At 58.5% G+C, this 22,518-nt stretch overlaps 2 protein-coding genes across 2 annotated transcripts in view; both read left to right on the top strand.

Moving 5' to 3' along the window:
- MLPH (melanophilin) overlaps positions 1-17,018 on the top strand; it is a 39,792-nt gene extending 22,774 nt beyond the window's left edge. The window contains exons 8-15 of the mRNA XM_031452477.2: positions 441-580; positions 8,489-8,677; positions 8,916-9,071; positions 10,488-10,580; positions 11,435-11,512; positions 13,129-13,186; positions 14,088-14,185; positions 15,839-17,018. Coding sequence (XP_031308337.2) covers positions 441-580; positions 8,489-8,677; positions 8,916-9,071; positions 10,488-10,580; positions 11,435-11,512; positions 13,129-13,186; positions 14,088-14,185; positions 15,839-15,865 — 839 coding nt within the window. The 3' untranslated portion in view covers positions 15,866-17,018. The remainder of the gene's footprint in view (positions 1-440; positions 581-8,488; positions 8,678-8,915; positions 9,072-10,487; positions 10,581-11,434; positions 11,513-13,128; positions 13,187-14,087; positions 14,186-15,838) is intronic.
- A 4,374-nt stretch (positions 17,019-21,392) lies between these two features.
- Positions 21,393-22,184, top strand: PRLH (prolactin releasing hormone). Its single transcript, XM_064485440.1, has 2 exons — positions 21,393-21,492; positions 22,021-22,184. Exons 1-2 carry the CDS (start codon positions 21,393-21,395, stop codon positions 22,182-22,184), a joined length of 264 nt encoding a protein of 87 aa, XP_064341510.1.
- Positions 22,185-22,518: the final 334 nt, after the last annotated feature.

The following is a 22,518-nucleotide window of genomic DNA, read 5'->3' on the forward strand; positions in this document are numbered from 1 at the left end:
GGAATGAGCATTTCAGTCCACACCTTAGGTGACCTGTGCCCATGAAAGTCTTCAAATCGCTAATCGGACAGGAAAACCAGCCCCCAGCAGCCAACGTGGAAAGCCTCCCTAAAGTCCCGTCCACCCCTGGAAACATCCCAGGACCCACGTCTGCCACTCCCCAAGCACGTGGAGCTCCGCGTGCTTCCCCAGCCGGGCTTTCCACTCTCTGAGCCCCACAGTGAGTGCCAGGGCAGGGGCTTCTACTTTCTGAAAAGTTCCTCTTGTGGGGATGAGAAACCCGCTCATTTCTTTCTTTGATTTAAGGACCTCAGCCCCATAACATCAAAGGATGTTTAGTTTGTTTAATTTGCTCTCTCATGTTTCTTCATTGGAAAAACCATGTCTGTTGGCTCTCAGCTTTTCACTCCAAATAATCCAAACCAACCCTTCCTCCAAAGGGACAAGCATCCTCGGGAAAGAGCAGCCCCCCTCCCAGTATCTGGCCGACGTGGACACCTCGGATGAAGACAGCACCTGGGCTCAGAGGGTGGCCTCCCACCATCCCAGGCGGAGAGCCCGGACTTCAGCTGAGAGCCAGGTAAGGCGCTGGGCGCGGAGCACCCCAGGGGCTCCTTTGAGTGGAATCTTTTTACCTTCACATCAGTTCATATCTGAGAAATTAAAGCTTTCAGTATTGTGCAGCTGTAAGATTGCACAAGCCTACTTAACAGAGATATGCCGTGTCATCAAAATACACCTTTTTATTGATGTGAAATTCGCAGAAGAGAAAATTAACCATTTTAAAGCAAACAATTCAGTTGCATTTAGTGCGTTCACGGTGTGGTACAACCACCACCTGCATCAGTTCCCAAACATCTTCAAATTCCAAGGGAAAGCTTGTGCCCAATAGCAGTTACTCCCACCCGCTCCGCCCGCCCCCAGCTGCTCCCCGTCTCTGTGGCTTTGCCTGTGCTGCACGTTTCATAGAAACGGGCTCATCCAGCACGGGACCTCTTGTGTCTGGCTTCTCTCACTTCAGCGCAATGTTTTTGAGGTTCATGCACCTGGTCGCAGGTATCAGTGCTTCCTCCCTTTTGATGAAAATACGTATTTTTATATTCTATCAATTATCGTGTCTTTTACAAGGAGAGGAAATAATCTGTTATTTAACAGGCTTTATATAGATTTTAAGAGAACTTAGAGTACTTAATACCTGTTAAATTAGAACCACTCACACTGTGGCCACTGATTTAGGAAGTAACTTGCCACGAGATTCCTTTGAGTACCCCGGGTTCCTGTCACTGAATTTAAACCATGATCCTGTCCACAGATGGTTGATTTAGATTTAGATTTGAGCAGGTACACTTTACAGAGGGGAGGAGGCAGTGACATTTTCTATGAGAACACCATGACCCCTGGGTCAGGACAGACTCAGCAGAGTCCCCGACAAGGCCTGATGCCTGGGGATGAAATCATGGGGGTGGGGCCACCTTGTAACAGATGAATCCAGGGGCATGAAACAGAGAGCAGGTACGTGGGCCTGCTCTGGATGGAGGGTCCTGAGTCGTAGCTTCTCCAGGGTGGGTCCCACACACATGTTCAGGAGCTGGGTTAGTGCCAGCCCGGCTTCCTCTGCACGCTGACGGGTTAGTGGGGAGAGGGGTGCGTGGAGCTTCCCTGCAGGGACCCGCAGGCCGAGCTCTGAGCTGCCAGGTGCAGAGACTGACCGAACATTGAGCATCTTCGGAAAACAAAGGTCTAGAAACAGACTGGGGAGAGGAGGAGGGGGCGGGGGCAGGGTGGTTGCTGCAGTTCAAGGCGCAGACTCGGGACTGCTGAGGGCTGTCTGCAGGGAGCTGGGCCTCCCTTACCCCTCCGTGCCCTCAGAGCACCCAGGAGCAGGGGCCTTGTCCACAGGCTGCAAGCTGCTCTCGGGGCCTCCGGCTAAATCGTGGTGCTGCCTGGGGTGTCGGGTAACGAGTTGGGCTGCCCAGCGGGCGGGAGGGCCTCCGCTGACCCTCCGCCACCGTCAGCACCCCTTCCCCTCTCTTCCCCCAGCAGCAGCAGGTCTCCAGGGGGCTGACTCTTCCCGGGCTTGGGCGGCAGGGCAGCAGCATCTCCTCAGTCTGCGCTGACATGGAACAGGTTAGAGGCTTTCCAACTGTCCCCTCACGGCTGAGCCCCGGGCAGCCATCTGCCCACAGGCGCACCTGCTGCCCCTGTGGAAGGGCTCCTTCTTTCTGTGGGGTTTCGGTGAATCAGTGTCAGGGTTTGGGGCTCTAAAACTGATTGGCCTACAAGTCAGCAGGGCAGAAACACAGAGCTTTTAAACTGCGTCTCTCCCTCCCTAGAGTCAGTGCCCGCAGGCCCGCGGCCTCTCTTTGCTATAACGTCCCCTGGAAGCATCCCACAACCCTGGGGCTGGAAGGTCCTCCGGCTCCCACCTCCATCTCTGAAAGAAGCCGCTGACCCTCTGCCCTGAACACAGCAGGGCGTGAAAAGCCCTGAGTGGGCCTGTGGGGAAGAGCCCTCTCTCCCCCATGTGACCCAGGGCGGCCCACCCTTCCTGGAGCTCAGACCCCTTTTAAGGGGAAACGCTGATGCCAGAATGGCCTTTGATTCAGACCAAGGAGTGACTGGTCCCTGGGAAGGCTAGGGGATGATGGTGGGGGGCCAGTGTTGTCAGGACAGAGACCACCCCCCAGGACAGAGACCTCCCCAGGATAGAGACCCCCCCAGGACAGAGACCCCCCCCCAGGACAGAGACCGCCCCCCAGGACAGAGACCTCCATGTGTAGCGGAATCAAAACTGGAGAGGGGGTACCAGACCCCTAGCCAGAAAACACTGGGTTGAAGACTAGATTCAAATTGTCTATTTTCAGCAAGTTTTTAATTTAGCAACTTGAGTGATTTCAGGAAAACATGTCCTGGTGTCCAGCCCTGCTGATGAGCAATCATCCCTTAGGCCTCCTTGAGTTATTGCCTGTTTCACGCTTGTGAAAGACTGCCTCCAAACGCAGCAGCGCCTGTGGGCCTCAGCGAAGGCTCAGGGCTGACTGTTCTCGGGGCCCCTGATGGGCCAAGGCGGTCCTGGGAGGCAGCCCCCAGAAGCTGCCCACGCCCTCGGAGCCGCACTTCCCAACCCAGGACTCACGGGCATGCCTGTGGGGGCCGAGAGTTCTCGACATTAATGTTTTATTGGGGTTAAACAGTCCTCCTGTGACCTGTTGCCTGTCTCTGTGTTTGTGTCGGTGGTTAGAACTTTCTGGGTGAGGCATTTTCAGCAGACTTTCTGTAAATAACCGCTCACGCTAGGAGCAGGCCAAAGACGGCACAGCATGCGGACGAAGGACGGAGGCCCCCACGGGGCTAAGATCAAGGAGGCGCACGAAACGGGGCCCTGGCACGCGCCCCGCCCCGCCAAGTGGTGAGTGGTGAGCCCTGGGTTCCCGAGAGCCGACCCCAGGCTGCTAGACACTGACTCAGTTTCCCCACAGAAGCCTCACCGGTGCCAAATTGTGGTGGTTCATTTTCCTTCACGGTCTGGGTCTGTAACTGTGTTTATAAATCGTAAATTTTTATTTTGCTGCAAACGAGTTGAAACCACCAGGGGTTCATTCTGAGTTTCCGTCAGGCGTGTCCGGCTTGCGTGGTGATTGACCTCCACACGGAGCTCACCGGAGGCCAACACGAGAGGGCAGAACCCCGCTTTGTGGAGATGCTTCTGGGTGCCTGAGAAGCAGGTCTTCCCTAGGGGTGTCTGAAAGGGGGCCCTGGCCCTGGCTAGCAGATGCAAAAGCAGGATTGTGTTGTCTATATCACATCCGTGCCATCCTGCAGGCCAGCGGCCGGGGCCTTGCTCAGGGAGCACCGCGGCCCTGGAGCAGGGCCGTCTCCAGGGCTCCGTGCTGCCCCAGCCCCTCCTCCATCAGGACGAGAACTTCCCGAGTTCTCATCCTGGGTGCTTTTCTTTCTCTTCCGCTCTGGAGGCGACATGTCACTGTGACAGTGTCGGCCCTGGTTGGGTCGGCTCTTACTCTCCGGGTCTGGAGTGGCGGCCACGTGTTCGTGCACACTGCGCTCCCTGGGGACGCAAAGGCTGAGCACTTACCCACCTGCAGCCCCCGCCGGGTATGGATCGCTGCCTCTCAGAGGCCGAGTGAGATTAGAGCTGGTCTCAATTAACAGCGGCCGCTCGAGAGGAGGGCTGGGGGCCGCTCCCACCCGAAACCCTCATGACAGAGTTTCTCAGCTTATGTCCTTCGGGTAGATCTGCCCACTCCAAGCCCTCGGTGCCGTAAAGATCAAACTAATTACCTACCGATCAATGCGGAAGCGTCTTCCCCCCACCGGTGCCTCTCCCTCTTTTAAAACAAGGTGAGCCTCACACGAAATAATGGTGGGGAAGATGCATCCACCGGGCTTGGAAGAAAACTGCAGAATTGATTTTCTCGTGTCCCGGCCTGGGAGTTAATAGCCCCCGGTGACACAAGAGCCCAGTGACTCAAGGGATGAAGAAGTCGTGCTTTTTGTCGCTTTAGGTCGTTACCTCACGGCCTCCAGGCCCACAGTGACGCAGGGCCCTGGACTTTTCAATCCATCGACCTGGTCTGAGCAATTCACGCCTCCCTGTGCTCATCAGGATGGGCAGTGACACATCACAGGCCTTCCGGATTCTGCTTCCTTGTCTCACCAAAAGTGTCACCTGTCCTGCTTTATTCATCACCCCGGACCCCCCACCCCGCTTCTGGTACCACTCCCAGCTCTTGCTTGGTGTTCCAGAACCCCTGCTGTCAGGAAATGGGCTTCACAGGCCACAGCGTGGATGGCGGCCTTAGCTTTCCTTCCGCCGCCTGGGAGTCTGGTGCATCCAAAGTGGTGGGAAGGGCTCTGTCCTCCGGCCACTGATTCCCCCTCCCTCTGCCGGAGATCTTTGAGCTGAATATGCACATGCCGGTCGTGGAACACCTGCTGACCCGTCCGGAGGACACAGTCCTGCCTCCCTCAGCCAAGTGACTGCCGGCGGCCAAGCAGGCCCCCAGTGAGCGAGGAGAAAGGCCTGAAGCCCCTTTGTTAAGGGAGGTCGAGGCACCAATAGGGGGCTTGTGTGGGGCTCAGAGAGCTGGGCAGATTTCCACCGTCCAGCTGAAGGGGCTTGTCCGCCCCATCCAGGCCCCTGCCATCCACAGTGCCTGGAGCCTGGGCATCTGTGGGCCCAGCAAAAGGTACAAGAGAACTCAGAGTGGATGCAGGAGCAGCTGTAAGGAGAAAGGGGCGGGGAACTCACAGCAGTGAAGAAGGGGGACACCTGTCTGGGTCCTGCAGCCTCCAGGGCCAGGCCATCAGAGCGGGTGGGGTCTCCCTCCCCACCCTGTGTGCGAAGGCGTACTCACCACACCGGGGCCATCTTTCAGGGAGTAAAGAGAACAGATCCCTTGGCCCCTAATGCATGTGCACGTGTGCATCTGAGAGATGGACAGACAGACAGTAGGGTGCTGTGAGGGTGGGGGTGGCGTTGCTCAGCCCTGGGCCCAGCCCCAGGTCTGCCGGAGCCACAGTCCCCGTCCAGCACCTGGTCCCCTCCCCACAGCACCCAAAGTAAGCAGCTGCCCACCTCTCTTGGGACCAGGGCTCTGGAGATCAGCTCTGGGTGTAGTTAGCACTGGGGTGAGTGGTGGGAGCCGCAGGCGCCCCCCCCCCCGGCCACCTTGACCCGCAGGAGGCGCCCTTCCCTAACACCCTCTGTGGAGCTGCAGGGCTGGGCTAACCCTGCACCACAGTTCCAGCCCCCGGGTTTTAGACGAGGAAACTGAGGCCCAGGCTCTCCTGAGAGGGACTCCAGAGCCCATCGTTCGCAGGGCACACACACTGGACGCACGGACAGGTCTGGGGAGAGGCACTCCGCGCCTCAGGACGCTCTCGGGACAGGCCTGCTCACCTGAGTCTGTGTCAGGTGTCCCCCACGCAGGACCTGTGGCCCCGCAGGACCCCAGGACTCCTCCCCAGCCTCCCAGCCCTCAGGCTGCCCCCACCCCCTGCTGGATGCTCACCCAGATCCTGCCAGTGAGCCTCCCTCCCCTCCATAGCATCCAGGGCAACCAACACCCCAGTTTGCCAGGGACCAAGGGGCACCCCACTGAATCCCGTTGTGCTGCCACCTGCCCACACGTTCATACGTGCTTGTACGCATGCGTGTGTGTCGGGCACACATCTGTGTGCGTGTCTATGCATGTGGATTCCTTACTTGTGAGGCAGAAAGAGCACCTGCTTCTAACCGTGGTGTGCAGCCTCCACCCCACACCCCGACCAGCAGCCCTGCGCCCCTCCTGGGTGGCTTCAGCCCCGCCTCCCACGGAATTCTGCAGTTTCTCAATCTCATTTACTCTGGGAGAAGGTTTTATTCCCATCAGAACCGATGGAATCTACCCTCCGAACGTCATAGAGGTTCTCTTCACCCGTTCTGGCCTCTACGGAGATTTGATTTTTGAGCTTCGTCAGAAAATTGGGATCTGGTGGAAAAGCGTCCCAGTAAACATGCCGGCCCCGCCCCCGCCGGCTGCTCCAGCCAGACCTCAGCATTCGCTCCGTGAGGCCGGTGGGTCTGTCTTAACAGGTTCCATTTACAGAGAAAATTAAATGATGAGAACACTGCTTTCTGCTTGCCTGGGGCGTGCCGGGGCCGAGGGGGGATGGAAGCCGGCCCGACGGGCACCGTGGGTGTAACATCGTGGTGGAGAAGCAGCCCGCCTTCCATCGGCAGCCCAGCAGGTGCCTCACTCCCCAGAGGAAGGGACAAAGAGGAGGCTCTGAAATTCTCGTGGTGCTGGTCCGGGAGGGGCCCTCACCTCACACTCTGAAGTCCGCTTTGTGGACCAGAGGAGAGGCAGCCAGTGAGTGACCAGCCCCCTCGCTCCTGCCGCCACCCCTCAGAGCTCCCTCTGCCTGTTACGCTGAGAACAGGCTGCGGAAAGAAGGAGGCCAGCTAGGAGGCTGGGAGGTTGTCCAGACAGGAGGCGGAAGCGGAACCAACAGGGCAGCGGGGTGATGGGGTGGACCTCGCATCGCTGTGGAAGGCAGAGCCAGCGGGCGTTCAGGACGCGAGAAAGAGGTGTCCGACGACGCCAAGACTTCCGGCCTGAGCGAACTCTGAAGGATGGAACTGGCTTTAACTTTTCAGTCTCGTTATCTACTGTCATGTTATTTTGGCTGTAAATGGCAATTGGGATAATGTTGCCATTTTTCTGTTTTTATCGCCTAATGCTGGTCACTTTTTGAAACCAGCACTTCCACTTAGAGCCCACGTCCACAGGCAGACGAAACACACAGTGCTCAGTGAGCCGCTGGCTGGAGTGCAGGAAGGGGTGGCAGCCGGGGCTGCCCACAGCCCAGGCCCTGCTTACTGAGTGACGGCCGGCTAGGAACCAGGGCGCTGAGCATCCTTCCCAACGTGTCGAGTAAGGGTCAGAGCTGGAATAAACGAAGGACCCCCAGCCCAGAGCAGGTTACTTTTAACCTGTTGGGTCCTTTTTCTCTGGCCCCTGTTCATGCGCCAACTCCAGAGTTACAATAAAGACGTGCAAAATTATGACCAAAAAATACAACCCCGAAAACCAGTTTCAAGCAGCAGAGACCGAGCTAGAGTCTGGATAAGAGGTCTGCCAGAGGCGAACACTGTTTAGCTCTGAGTGTCTTTCCAGCCAAGGCAAATAAATAGACATTCTGAGATGTATAAGTCTTGTCCAAGTTCACCTGGGGTGACAACTTCCCTGACTCGAGACTCAAGGAGGGGTGTGTCAGAAAGGACGTCACTCACTGTGTCACGGAAAACATCACTATGACGTCCCCACAGTGTTGTCTGCAGTTTCCCAAGCATCACAGATACACGGTGGGCACTTGTCAGTCAGCTCCGGGCCGGCATCTGGGGGGGTGATTCCCAAGGCACAGCCTACATGAGGCTCGTGGGAGAGACTGGGCACAGAGCCTGGCACACGTGGACATGACTGCCCTCGTCCTTATGCAAGTTCAGGACGTACCCCAGAGCCCTCGGGTGGTGCTGGGGCCACGCAGCCTTGGGGTACTTCAGTCTTGACACAGGGGAGCAGGGGGAACCCAGAGAACAGACGTGTCAGCACTCTGCAGCCCCAGCTGGCAGGATGAAAACAGAGTGAGGTCTTAGTTTGCTACAGTCAGGCTGCTGAACCCTAAGAGATGGCTTGAGAACCCAATTTGGGGGCAGAGGGGGGAATTTTCCCCCAGTGGTGAGAGTGTCCAATGTTTTGTTCAAAAATGGTACATCTCAGCCTGGGTGCCGTCAGGATCACAGGGAGTGCCTCACCCGACGGAGCCTGGGTCAGGAGACTGGGGCAGGCCGCATGGGCACCTGGCACGGGGGACGGATGACCCCGCGGCTCCAGCCGGACCCCGAGGTGTGCTCAGGGCCAGGATGCTTCCTGGAGGCGAGGTCTTCCAGATGACCGACTGAGGGTCCCCGGCTTGTCCATTCCAGAGTCCATTTGGCAACGAGCCCACAGACTCCGACATGGAAGAGGCGGCCCTGAAGAGGAAGCTGGAGGAGATGACCAGCCACGTCAGTGACCAGGGGGCCTCGTCCACAGAGGAGGAGGAGGGGAGCAAGGGTGACGCGGTGGGGCTGGACAGGGCCCCCATCGAGGGCCTCCCTGGGGCCACCCCGGAGGTGAGGCTACCTGAGCGGTGTTGGCAGGACATGGTAGGGCCAGGGATCAACAGTTTGTAACTAAGCCACTGGCCGGGCTGCAGCCGCTGGTGGGCACCAAGGGCTCTGGACAAGTGCCCGGCCCCTGACTGACCAGCTCCTGGAGTTAAGAGAAAAGAGCATTCTCAGGATGGTAGTGTGCTGGGGAGAGCCCTGCCGTCTCTCTGCTGCGGGTCACACTCAGGCTTCTCTTTCCTAGGTCAGCACGGCTGCAGGCCAAGCGCCCGGATGTGAAAAGGACCCCCGGGGCCCTCAGGACCCCATGCAGCCCAACAGGACCACAGACGAGGAGCTGTCGGAGCTGGAGGACAGAGTGGCAGTCACGGCCTCCGAGGTGCAGCGGACTGAAAGCGAGGTAGCCCCAGTGTCCCCAAGGGCAGGTGGCTCCCCCAGGTAGATAGTGGGGGGACCTGAAGGCCTGGCAACAGTGGACGGTCCCCCAGAGGGCTCACACCAGGGAGCCCGCCCCGTCAGCTCCAGAACGGGAGCCTGGGGGTGTCTGTGGGAGTCACACTCCTAGCCCCTCCCCGCACTCCCAGTCCTGTTCCAATTTAAGCTGGTGAGGGGCAGGCAGCGTTTTCAGCCATGGAAGGAAGGTGCTGACACAGGCCCTCCCTGTCCCGGGAGGAGGGTCCTCCAGAAGCAGGCTGAGATGTGAGGACGGCCCCAGGGCTCAGGACCAGACTCTGACCGACAGCCATCCTGTGAGCCTGAGCTTGGGTCCGGAGCTTGGGTTAGGCTGAGGGGTGTGTCAGTGGTGTAGAGGTCAAAGGGCAGAGCTGGCACCTCCCAGGGACAGCCGAAGTGACTGGGCTCTTCTCCGCCCTCCCTGAGGACCCCAGAGAAGAGGAGGTCTGCCCCTCAGGGCACGCTGCGGGAGGACCGGCACCCGCCACACCTGTTCCCACCTCTGTTCTCTTCAGCGAGGACCCGTCTGTCCCTGAGGAGGGAGGGGCTCATTGCCGGGCCTTGCGTGTTAATGGAAGCAAGCCAGCCTGAGAGCTTGGTGCTCATTCATTCCTTCTCGCTGGGCTAACAGTTCTCAGTGCCCCGAATATGGCACACATTGTGCAGGGCACGAAAGGTGCAGCTGTGAACGTCCTAGACCGAGCCCCACACTTAGTGGGGGGAGACAGAGAACAAGTCAGCGACCAAGAAAATCATCCGGTTCATGAAGAGAGCTCTGAAGACAACAAGGGAGGGTAGCGCCATGGAGCACTCCGATGCTCAGTGGTCAGGGAGGGATATTAAGAGCGAAGGCAGCTCGTGCAAAGGCCCTGAGGTGGTGTCAGACTTGGCAAGTTCAGGAATCATCAGTGAAACCCTAATACTGGAGCAAAGGGGGTGGGAGGGAGAGTGTGGGTGGCAGGTCCAAGAAAAGGCAGACTCCAGAGAGACCTGAGGACTGCAGAGGATTTCAGATCCCATGGAGGGATCCGAATGGATCTGAATGGGGCCTGGTTCGTTTCCAGAAGCTTCCTCCTCCAACTCTTCCCCAGTCCTTACCCCTCCTTCCATCCCTCGTGGATGAGACTCCAGGAAATTTATGGAGCCCCCTCTCCTCTTGTCTTGTGGGGAGACCTGCAAGGAACACCCAGCCCCTCCCCAGTGACCATGGAAGATGAACAAAAACAGGGTCCCCAGCACATGCACCTGGTCGGGACACCCACCTTAGGAGGAAACATTGATGAATCCGGGGAGCTGCTCTACCTGTTCTGTGACGTTGAGCTGGGACATCCAAATGACGTCTGTCTGTCTGTTGTTCCCCCAGGTTTCGGATATTGAGTCCAGGATTGCAGCCTTGCGGGCTGCGGGGCTCACGCTGAGGCCCTCAGGGAAGCCGCGGAGGAAGTCCAACCTCCCGGTGAGTGGAGGGGCCGCGGGGCCTGCGGGTTGTGCCTGGAGCCCCGGCGCCGACAGCCCCGGGCTGGCCGCCCCCTCCCCCCTCAGCTGCCGGCCTCGGTTTCCTGCTGTCGATTGCCAGTTCTTCATTCGTTCCTGTCATTTCTACCTGAAAACAGTACTTTTGGGGGGCTCTCAGCTCCTGCATGAGAACTGGAAGCACACCCACATTCACACACGTGGGTGCGCCAAGTCCAGGAGAAGCAAGCTGAACGACACCTTGTGTTGGTGGGCTTAATAAAGCGCCATTTCAAGGCGGGTGTGACAAGGGTGGAAGGATGGGGAGGCGTCGCGGACAGTGTATCGGGACGGAGTGTCAGGGGGCCTGCCACGGGGGAAACCTGAGACCAACAGCCTTCTCCCCGTTCAAGTCGGGAATTGCCAGACAAATAAATCACAGTGCGAGGAAATCTAGCAGAAGACGGATAGTCCTAGAGGAGCCGCAGACATGGCTGCCGGGGGAAACACAAGACACCCAGTCCAGCCTGAATTTCAGGTCAACAGCCAGTCCTTTCACTTTCTAGTAGACGTGTACCCCTTGCAACGCCAGGGACACACTCACACTGAAGAGTGCCCTCGCTGCTGGCCTGAAACTTAGAGCCAACTGGGCCTCCCTTTTCACTTGTATTTTAAGTGGCTGAACCCAGCAGCCCTCACGGCGGAGTGCAGGAGAGGGGTGCTGGGTGGGCTGGCGCCGGCCCAGCGGCCCGCACTGAGCATCAGAGAGAACGGCCGTGGCTCCCTCCCGCTGGCCCGCCGCGTGGCTGGAGCTCCGATGAGCAGTAGTAACACTCAGGCTTCTCCCTCGTCCTCCAGATACTTCTTCCCCGGCTTGTTGGGCAAACTGGCCAGAGTCCTAAGGAGCCAAACGCAGACCCTTCAGATGAGGCCGAGGTACGTGTTACTCCATCCAAGCCCAAAAGGCTGGGAAAGGGTGAAAGACTGGCCTGGCGTTTCCAGAAGCCTGGCGAGTCCACGGGTGGTGGAGCTGAGACGTATGGACTTTAAGCAGCCGGCAAGTCTCACGGGTCGGCGTCCACAGAGGTGCACAGGGAGGTGAGAATTGGTGTAGGATGTTCATTGGGGAAAATCCAAGAAAGCTCAGATGGGGGACGGCGGGGAGGAGGCAGGCAGACCTCACACAGGGTAACTGGCTCAGGGTAACGCAGAGCCCTGGAGAGGAGACCGTGCATATCACACCAGAGTCGTCCTGTGCAGTGGCCACCAAGCATGGGTGATGACCGTTCCCGTGCTCTGTGCCCACCCCCCGGCAGGGGCACAGCGGGCTCCGGGCCGGGGAACTGGCCTCCTCTGGGAGATGCGGGTCCTGGCTGTGGGGGTGCAGCACTGGGCCAGTGTGCACAAAACAGCACAGGGGTGTCGGGTGTGGACGGCACCCCCACAGCCCCAGACCAAGGATCCTGCGGTGGAAGGGTTAACAGAAGCAGAGCAAGGGGGGGAAGAGCTGCCCAGGAGAGGGCGGGGTCTCCTGGCCTTGGGCGTATGGCTGGGGGAGGGGTGCCTGGGAAAGCGTGGCGGCCACTCCAGCTCCTGCCTGCTGCCAGATGCTCCTGTAAGCTCCAAGGACATCTCACTTCTGCTTCTCATAACAACACCAGGGAGCTAAATACAGTTTTAAATACAGTTAGAAACTGTATTTTTTCCCATCCTTCCATTTAATGTTTACGCCCCAGGTGAGCTGGCGCTGCTAGGACCCCTTCTGTACTGAGGAGGAAACTGAAGCTCAGGGAGGTAGACCCACTTGATGGAGACCACGCAGACCACAAGTGAAGAGGGACCCTTACCCTGACCCCCACCCTCTTCTCAGGGCCATGGTGCACCCTGACTTGTCCCAAGGAGCCCAGCCCTCAAGGCTTCTGCAGCCAACCTCCAGGGACAGCCCACAAAACAAGCCAGGCAGAATCACTGGGCGGGTGAGGGCAAGACTTCTAGAGGAATCAGGCCATTTTGCTCTCTCTTCCTCCCTGAGGAGGCAAAACAGAGGAAAAGCTGGGCCATTTTAGACAGGCAGGTAATTAACAAGTGAGGGAGAGGGAAGGGAAGGTGTGGAGCCCAGCAGCCGTGGGGCGCTGGGAGTGCATTAGGTACAATTAATCTTCCAATATCCCTGTAAAGGGGACGCTGGCCCATTTTCCAGATGAGGAGACTGAGTTCAGAGAGAACATGTAAACCGCCCCATCACAGCGGTTACGGGGTAGTGACAGGATCCGAGCCCAGGTCTGTGGACTGGGATTTGTCTTTTTCTACTGCACCCACCCAAAGGTGGCAGTTCTCCAAAAGCTGAGCACCTCTTTATATTCTGGCATTTGGTGCTTAATTTATTGATAATGTGCATTTTAATATTGTTAAAAATTCAAATATGGCTAGAGAACAGAAGACGGCTGACCTGATGAATCAGAATCTGGGAGGATCAGGAGAAATCCAAACTTAGCCCCTGGTGCTCCCAACAATGACAACAATTCGGTGACGCGCAGAGACCTTTCTTCCAGGTGATGGGTGTGCCCTGTCTGGTGAGAAGGAAGCTCAGTAATTACCCCAAAAGTCAAGGTAAGAGTCGCCTGCTTCCCTCGTCCCTCGGGCCTGAGAGATGAGCTCAGGGGCATGAACGTGACCAACAGGGCCCCCGTATTTCTCCGCAACCCGTGGGACCCAGCATCTCATGCCCCCGATGCTCGAAGGTCACGCCAGCGCCACGCCAGCCACCCTCAAGGACAGCTGCAGCGACTTGGTGTCTGGAGACATGAAAGGTGCAGCTCTAAGCTCATAAAGGTGGTGGTGGTGGCCTCCGTGCCCTGCGATGTGAACCATCCTGATACGACGCACAGCCCCCAGTCTTGCTGTGCAGGGCGCAGGGCATAATGAGCCTTCCCTGATGTCTTGGTGGTGACAAGGACACCAGCTCCATCCTGGATGAACGGCCCACAGTGCAGGGCCGGGCTGTGGGGACCTTGTGTTCTGGCCCACCACTCACCCCGCAGGCCGACCGCAGGTCGTGGGGAGGCAGCCCCTTCCCCGGCCCCGGGCCCAGTGCCCCCTCTGCTGAGCAAGTCCAGCCCTCACACTGTTGTGGTGCCTCCTGTCACCCCAGGTCTGAGCTGTTCCCTGGCCACCACATCCCTGGTCCTAACAGGGGGTTCTTTCCATGTCCCTCGTCTGCTTCCAAACAATCCTGGGCTCCCAGCTGCCTGCAGACTGAAGTGGGGTTGCTTCACCCAGTTGCACCTTTCCCTTCCGTGGTCCCCTGGAAGCCACCCTGCCTGCCATCTGCCTGCCGCGGAGACCCTTTCCCTCCCTCGCAGCGATAGCACACACTCCTCCAGCGGACGTGGTTTCTTGAAAGGGGATCTATTTGCTTTCATGCCCCTTTTAAAATTACTTAGGCAGCGAAGACACTTCTTTGGGGTAAGTTTGTGATTAATAAGAAACCCCCCTTCTGTTTTCCCCAAAGACAAACGTGATGACTTCGATCGGAAATCCGTGTACCACGGGTCCCTGACACAGAGGAACCCCAACAGCAGGAAGGGAGTCTCCAACCAGAGCTTTGCCGTAAGGTTTCCTCTGTTTACTGAGGCAGCTTTAAAATCCTGTGACCTGTCCGGGTGACATACCGGTATTTAGTCTTCAGAGTAGAGCAGTGGGATAAACTCACAAGATAAGGGAAATCAGCAAGAGATTTAAAGGGACATCGAAAATATTTCTTAAAGGTACCAGAGTGTTCCAGTAACGGGGTCTGCTCACCCTGGGTAGGTCTCAGCGTGGGGAGGGGACAGCCCATGAGGGAGGAGGACCCTTGGGGAGGGGACAGCCCATGAGGCAGTGAGGACACTCAGGGAGGGGACAGCCCATGAGGGAGGACACTCGGGGAGGGGACAGCCCATGAGGCAGTGAGGATTCTGCATAGCCCCACCGGCCCGCCCAGTTGTCAAGGTCATTCAGCTGAACCACGTGTGCAGGTGCCGGGTCAAAGCTGTTCCCTGACTTCCACGGGAAAGGGCTCTCTGCGAAGGACCTTAAGGTTTCTCCTGAAGCCCAGGGCATATCAGGCCAGGCCGGAAGGAGTCATGGCCTTGATTCCTACAGAGGGCTTCTTGCAGACCCTTTTCAGACACCACGGTCCCTGGTGTTTTCCGCCACACAGGAGTCTGGGTTTGAAAGCACCAACTCTTCCAAAGCGAGTGCCCCTGCCTGGAGCCCCCGCAGCACTTCACCAGCTCAAACAGCTGACCCCTAGGGGCCACCAAGTGATGCCCACATGCCAGCAATGGGCGTGAGGACTCGGTGGCCCAGTCACCCTGGATCCCCACAGCGGTGCACAGCCACATCCCACCCGCTGGCTGCAGCTCCCCAGCAGTAACTCTGACTTCAGACCAGTTACGAGAGGCTGAGCCCTTGGCTTGGCTGTCCAGGAGGGCTGTGTGACTGCTCTGTTCTTCCCACTAACTCCGCTTTTAAACGGGATTTCAAAGTCTCTCACAGTAGAGGGATTGTTCAGATTGTGTGCGAGCCTTGTGCTGGTGGACAGGGAGGTGGGGCACACATATCCAATGAGGTCGGGCCACCCCAGACGAGGGGAAACGTGTGTGAGTGGAAATGACAAAGTCCAAGACCCCCTGTCAGGCCCCACCTGGGCCCAGAGAAGGCCACCTGGACCGAAGCCAGAGCGTGGCCATCCCCGGGGAGGACTGCTGGCAATTGATAAGGAATTGCCAGCTGGGACTTGAAAATCGATATGCTTTCCAACTGGAATACAGCTTCCTGTATTTCAGAGCTCTAAACTGTCAGATGCTTTCCGTCTGTGCACCCCATGTGATGAGGGCTAGTGTCACTGACCCAGATTCACAGCTGGGGAAACAGAGGCAGAGCGCGGCTGAGTAAAATAACCCACAGAGGACTGACTGATGCCTTCGCCAGCACGTCCGTGTGTGTGTGTGCACGCATGTGCATACTCCCACGTGTGTGTCCGTGCAAGTGCTCATGTATCTGTGCCTGTCTGGGTGCATGCCCATGTGTTTTTATGTACACACTCAGGTACCTAAGTTTGTGTCTACCTGTGTGCACACCCATGTGTTTATATGTTCCTCTGCACGTGTGTACCCGTGTATGTCTGTGTCTGTGTGCACCTGTGTGTGTCCGTGTGTCTGTGTGCACCAGTGTGTGCCTTTGCACACTGATGTGGCCACGTGTGTTTGTGCTTCACAGAAACCTGTGATGACCCACCAGCCCTGAAAGGAGAGGTCCGTCTGAACAGGACAGAGCGACAGAGCGGCCCCCGTCCTTCCTTCCCTCCACCTCGGCCCTCATGCCCTCCGATCACCCTGTGCACGGCCCAGTGGGGGGACAAGAAGACACCCTGCCCACGATGCTGGGAGCTGACAGTGGTTCTCAAACCATCAGCTCTTCACCCACATCCACAGACGACCTCCAAGCCCCTCCTGCCGGCCTGCTCTAATCTGTGAGAAACAGCTCAGCTGATATGTCTTCCCTTTAGGGCAAAACAGTTGAAACTTTTTGAAGGACACAGAGCTCTTTTTCAGTGTGACCTCCGCCCCTTTCACTGCTGGCTTGCTTCTGTTGTGCTTGTGACTAGAACGGGAAGGGCGGACCCGCACCAGCCACCTGCAGGTCCCCGTCTTCCTTGGAGCATGTGCAGGTGTGTGTGCTTCTGTGGGAGTGCTGCGGGGTGTCAGGACAAGTGACTGGGCTCGTGACCAGCTGAGTAAGAGGGAGGGCTAGACCCCCACCCCACCACGCACCCCGTCTGCCGGCTCACCTGCGGCGCACAGGCCAGGAGAACTAAGCTGTAGCCGAGGGCAGAGTGGGCCAGTGGCAGCGGGTGAGCATTTGACCGAAGCCCAGACGCAGGGGCAGAGGACCTGCTGGGAGGCAGCTGACGAGCTCCGGACGGGCAGGCCGAGGCCCAGGGTCCAGCCCTCCTGCAGTGGAGTCCAGTAGAACAAGGACCGGGGCCCATGAGTGATGCCCGCCAGCCACCTGTCATCTGTCTGTGGACGAGCTCCGGGACCCCCTCCACCTCGGACAGCCTGGGACTTGGGTTACGTCTGAGTGTCGTGTGGCTTGTCCAGCTTTAAGGGGAGCCCGCCGGGACCCTCACAGCTGCGTTGAGCGTAGTCAGCACGTCTCCCTCTCCCTGAGCGTGGCTGTCTGTTCCACAGGGCCCAGTGCATTTAGTCCTCGGAACAGCCCATTTTGCAGAGGAGAGAACAGAGTGTGAGGTGGCCTCCCCTGGAGCTGGAAGCCACGTTGTGATCCTCTGCTGCTTCCCCAAGTGACTTTGCGTCTGCTTTAGCTTTTCTCTCTCAAGTGGGGTGTTGTTTGTGTTCAGATGAAATAGTAACTAAAAGAAAGGGAATAAATGATGCCTAAGAACCCTCCATACCACTTTCTTCCGACCTGGCAGAGGACACAGCTCCACCCATGGTTCAAGTTCAAGCATGGGTTCAAGTTCACACGCACCCAAACTCAAGAGGCCAGTGATGCCCCGATGAAACACTGATCGGCCAAAGCGGGAGCAAAAGCCCGTGGCCAACCCCCCCCCCCGCCCTGAGCCCCTGCCCGTGGCCCCCCCCCCGCCCTGAGCCCAAGACCCAGTTCAGGAGGGAGTGGGAGGGGCTCCCTGGGCTCCCGGCGCCGGTCAGACCCACCCCGGGGGGGCTCCATCTACCAAAGCAGAGGGTCACCCAAGACGCCCCAGCCAGGCCTGCCATCCTGGGGCTCGGGGGGTCACGAGCAGTAAGACCCCCCACCTCACTTGCATTTGCCCCCCTGCTGCCGTCACGCGGCCTCCAGCTTCAGAGTGCCCTCAGTAACTCTGGGTCCTCTGAGGGGCGCCACCAGAGACCACGGGGGGCAGGGGGACACCGTTCCCCTTCTCTCAGCGGGGCGAGCTCTCTGCTCCATGCTGAGTGGGCGGAGAGGCTACAGGGACGCCACATGCCTATGTCACCCCCGCTGGTGGGCCCCCCAGTGCACAGCCACCACTGATGAAAATAATCAGTAAACAGTCTAGAATAGAAACAAAACAGTGTTTTATCTGAGCCAGACTGAGGACTATAGCCCAGAAAACAGCCTCTCAGGTAGCTCTGAGGAACTGCCCTGGAGAAGCAGGGTTTTCAGCACAGTTTTACGTCTCGTCCAAACAAAGAGCAGTGCACAAGACAGGGATACATCCCTTCAGGGTTTCAGAAGCACAGACAGATCAGCACGAACACAGCGAGCCGGTGTGGCCTCGGCACCTGGGGAGGGAGTCTTGTCATGAGAGGAGGACCAGCATTTGGCGTCCCAGGAAGGGAGGCATTTCATCTTTGATTTTAACAGGGACATTCCTTACTTCTGGTCAGTGCGCCCTTTTCCTTAATAATTAAAGCGGACAGACACTGTATGTTAAGGGGCCACAAACAGGTTCTAGTCAGCATCAAATTCAGGTGAACTCTAGAAGCCAGAATGACCCCCAGACCTCAATGTGTGACCGTTTCATTTATCAGCACCAACGCCACACGTGACCAAGGTGCTCTGCTGAAAGGGGAGGGGTCACTACACACACACTCACACGCACACATTCACTGACACACCACACACACACCACACACACTCATACACACACACACACACACACTCCCAGCCAGTGCCCAGGAAGCTGCCTCCAGCTCCTGCGGTCTCACAATGGCCTGCACAGACATCTGCAAGGAAAGGACACCTCCTCCCAAGACAGAACCCCCGCCCCGGCAGTGGTCCTCCACCATCACCACCCTCACTAACCCTGAGCCCCCCCGGGAATTCTGACGGACTCCGTCCCAGTGCCCTTAGGCTGCAGCCCCGGGTGGGAGCCGGGGGCCCTTCTGCCCCCCAACCCCATGCTCCTTCCACAACCTCCTCCACCAGCGCCCCCCCCCAACGCCAGATCTCCCAGGGAGCCCACCGACGGCAAAACCTTCATCACTGGGAATGGGCAGCCATGGGAGGGAGGAGACCCACATGTGACTGACCCTCGGAGGGCAACGGGCTGTGCTGGAACTTTCCCCAGAAGTCTGATGGAGGCAGGTGAAGGGCCATGTGGTCCCCTGGGCACGTGCGAGGGGAGCCACCTGTGAGGTCTCTTCCCCAGGACGGGCTCCTGAAGGTGACGCTCAGTGGCACTTGAATGACCCTCGATATAATCTTACGCAGAACAGGAATGAGTTAAGTTCTTAGGGCCAAGTTAAATGGTAGAATAGTGCACCGTTATTTAAAACGGCAGAAGCTACAACTTGAGGCCGTGACTGTTAAAAGAAAAGAATGAGATTCAAAACGCACGCGCCCGGGAACCTGCCCAGGAAACATGAGCAAAGCCCGCGAGAAGGACACACGCTGGGAGAGCTGCCTGGCCGCTCTCACATACCTCGTGCTTCTGTTTTTCTGTTTTTCTGCATGTGCTCAATTCTTTTCAAATTATATGAATTGCTTTTCAAATACAAATAAGTCTGTTTATTATTTATTTTACAATAGAAACACATGTATTTGGTTTATAATCATAATAATGAACTTGTTTATTTTAAACCATCACTACGAAGCCTCTGCAAAAGCCTAAAAAAGTATTTTTAAGTGCTCGGTCGAAAGTGGTTTGCATGTAATGCCTGCAGCTATGAAAGACCACGCACACATAGGTGCTTGGCCAGGTCTGGGAGGGCTTACGAGGATACACACGGTGGTGACAGCCTCAGGTGACTTGTCCCTTTACCTTTCCATTAGAAACGATGACTTAAAGGAGGGGGAGAGGTGGCCGCAGGGTCACCTCCATGTGTCACGAGGCTCCCGCGCTGCCTGGACCGGGGCGCCTGGCTCTGCAGCCTGCCCGAAGCGTGAAGAAGGGAGGCTAATGTGTTTTAAAACCACTCAGCCCAAATGAAATTACATAACCCAGGAAGGGACAAATCACTTCGCTGATGAGAATTTAAAAAAAAAAAAAATAGAAGAAAGGAAAAAAGAAAAAAATCTCTCCTGATGAAGCCTGGCGAGGGAGGCGGGCGGGGAGGGGTGGGTGGGCGTCGGGTAGGCTGCTTCCTCCCGGGACTATAAAGGGTGAGCCGCTCCCACCTGGGTCACGGCTCCGGCACCACAGCGCTGGCCAGCCTTGGCGGGAACCTCGGTGAGTAGCTCCCAGATGCTGGAGCGGGCGGGGGTCCCAGACACTCCTCCCTCCTCCTCCGTAAACCTTCCCTCACTGTCTGGGAATGGGTCGGTCCTAGTATCCAGGACCAGCCCTGGGAGGGAGACAGAGGGGCAGCCACCCCACCATTTGTGCATCTGAGGGCCACCCCTGTATGCCCGGGCCCCGTGCGCAAGGCTGTCCGTCGTGGAGACAGAAGGTGAAACTGTCTCAGGCGACTCTGCTGGGGACACAGACCAGGAATCCCAGCAGTGACAGCAAACCTCTAGCTCCCGGGAGGCAGGGCCTCGGGGGATCAGAGGCCGGGTGCGGTCAGTTTAGGGCTCTCCACCCGGCATGGGTCCGGCCCAGAGGGAGGAGGAGACAGCCCAGCCCATTTGGACCCACCTCTTTATCCTTCTGCTTTCATAGTGACGCCTCTGTTTCCTCCTCCTTGGGGTTGCCCTGCCACTGTGTGTGCGACACCCCAGCACATCTCTAAAAAAGGAGAGAGAGGTGGCCATTTTCAATCTCTCAGATGGAGAGCACTTTCCATGGGGCTCGGGGACAGGCTGGAAAGCCAGGGTCGGCAGAGACAACCTCCCTGAAACAGACAGGCTTCCTAAAGTGCCCGGGGTGGGGCCCCTACAGGAGGCGCCAGCCCCACGGGGTAGGGGCACCTGCCGCGTGGATCTGTAGGCAGGTCAGGGCCTCTGGCCAGCAGGGTGAGAAGTGAATTTGCTGGGTGCCTCTGCAGCCCACAGCGCTCTCTCCCACCACCTGCCCTAGGGCTGTCCTGCTGGCTGTCCTGGGGTCACAGGGAGGGTGAGTGCTCCTGGTAAGGCCGGGGGTGATGGCCCTTCTCCAGCGGGCATGGAGCAGGACGGAACTGGGCCCCAGGGTCCCAGCCCCTGAGTGTGGTCCAGGCGCAGCACCCCCAGCCCCTGCCGTGTCCGAGGTGAGGCTGCACCCCTCCACCTCTGCACACCCCTGGGCTCCCCCAGGCAGCTCCCCACACCTGCTCGCCTCCACCTCCCCCTCCCCCACTGAGGGCTGGGTGTGCAACACACACAGCAGTGCAGAGGCCCCCCACACTCCTGGTTCCCTAACACAGACAGACAGATGGAGGCAGCTCCGAGGCAGCTCCAAGACAGGCCAGACCTCTCCACCCACAGCTCACACACCTCTGGGCTCCTTCTGATGACAGAGTGTCTGTGCAAACGTGACTGAGCCCGGCAGAGACTGACGCACACGTGGTCACCTTGTTTAAGGCTCGCTGTACCGAGGTGGGGACGGGGTCCCGGGGAGAGGGGGGTTCGCCGAGGGCCAGGTTTGCCTGCCACTTGTATGCTCACTCCCACCCAACCCAGAGTGGAGAAACCCACAGCGGAGCACGGCCGTGTGCACACACATGCACGCACTTGCGTGGACACAGGTGCACACACTCACGCACACTCACATCCACTCTGCCGCACACACTCGCTCACATCAGCTGAGGCGCTCAGCTTTGTGCACACGCGTCCTCGTGTGAGCTTACCGCTGCTCCTGCCCCAGGATGCGCCTGCCCTCGCGGGATCCCACCTCCAGCGGGCCTCGGTGAGAAGGTAGGGGATGAAGGCGTTGCGGGCCTGGCTCCTGTGCCTGCTGCTGCTGGGCCTGGCCCTGCGGGGGGCGGCCAGCCGCGCCCACCAGCACTCCATGGAGATCCACAGTGAGTGCTCAGACCCTCAGCCTCCCTCGCCTGCCCCCACCACTCTACCCCTGGGTCATGAGCAGGTTCTGGCCACCTCCTGAGCTGGGGCACCATCCTCGCTAAGTCCCCCAGAGCTGGGGGCTTGGCCCTCTGATGGCCAGAGCTCTCCCCAAAGTGGCCCCAACACCTGCTCCCAAGTGCACTGGCCAGCACACCGTGGAGGTGGAGGGGTTCACTTCTCACCACCTGGGCAGCCTGGGGCTGAGCCCACTTTACCCATGAGAATGGGGGTGGGGGGCTGGAAAGGAAGGGAGAGTATGAATTCTCATTTCCCAATGTCACCCCAGCATCCAGAAATGGCCTGGCCAGGCCCTCTGAGCACCCCTCCTGGGCAGTTGGGCCCCAGAATGACCTGAGCGACAGGGCAGCAGTGAGCTGAGAGCCTGCGCAGGGAGCGGGGACACTGGGCACGAGCACCGGGCCCCGTCACCCACAGGAGCACACACTGGGGCCCGTGCGATCACGTACTGCCCTCCCTCTTTGCAGCCCCTGACATCAACCCGGCCTGGTACACGGGCCGCAGAATCCGGCCCGTGGGCCGCTTCGGCCGCAGAAGAGCAGCCCTGAGGGATGTCCTGAAGCCTGGCCTCCTGTGCCTGCCAGCCTGCTTCTCCCTGGAGGGAGGTGCTGAGCCCGCCCAGGGTGGCTGACCGCCCAGCTCATCCGGGAGTAACTCCGGGGTCTGTCCCGCAGCCCCCCTGCCCCTCCTCCAAGGGCTACTGTCCCTTCAACCCTAATAAAAGCTGCTGGCCTTGTTCACATGCGTCTGCGTGCTGATCAGGGGGGAAGTTAGCCTAGAGGACATTCAGGGCCCAGAAGCTGGAAGCTCCGTGACTTGCCCAAGGGTACCCAGCACGGAGTAAGGGGCCTGGGATGTCCTTGGTCACCTGCATCTGGTACCCTCCAGCCGACCTGAATGGCCACCCAGGCTGCACACTGCACAAGGTCACCGTGCAGGAGGCCCCAGGGGAGGGCAGCACAGCC

This window comes from Camelus dromedarius, chromosome 4 (assembly GCF_036321535.1).
Source record: "Camelus dromedarius isolate mCamDro1 chromosome 4, mCamDro1.pat, whole genome shotgun sequence".
In the NCBI taxonomy this organism is placed as follows: domain Eukaryota; kingdom Metazoa; phylum Chordata; class Mammalia; order Artiodactyla; family Camelidae; genus Camelus; species Camelus dromedarius.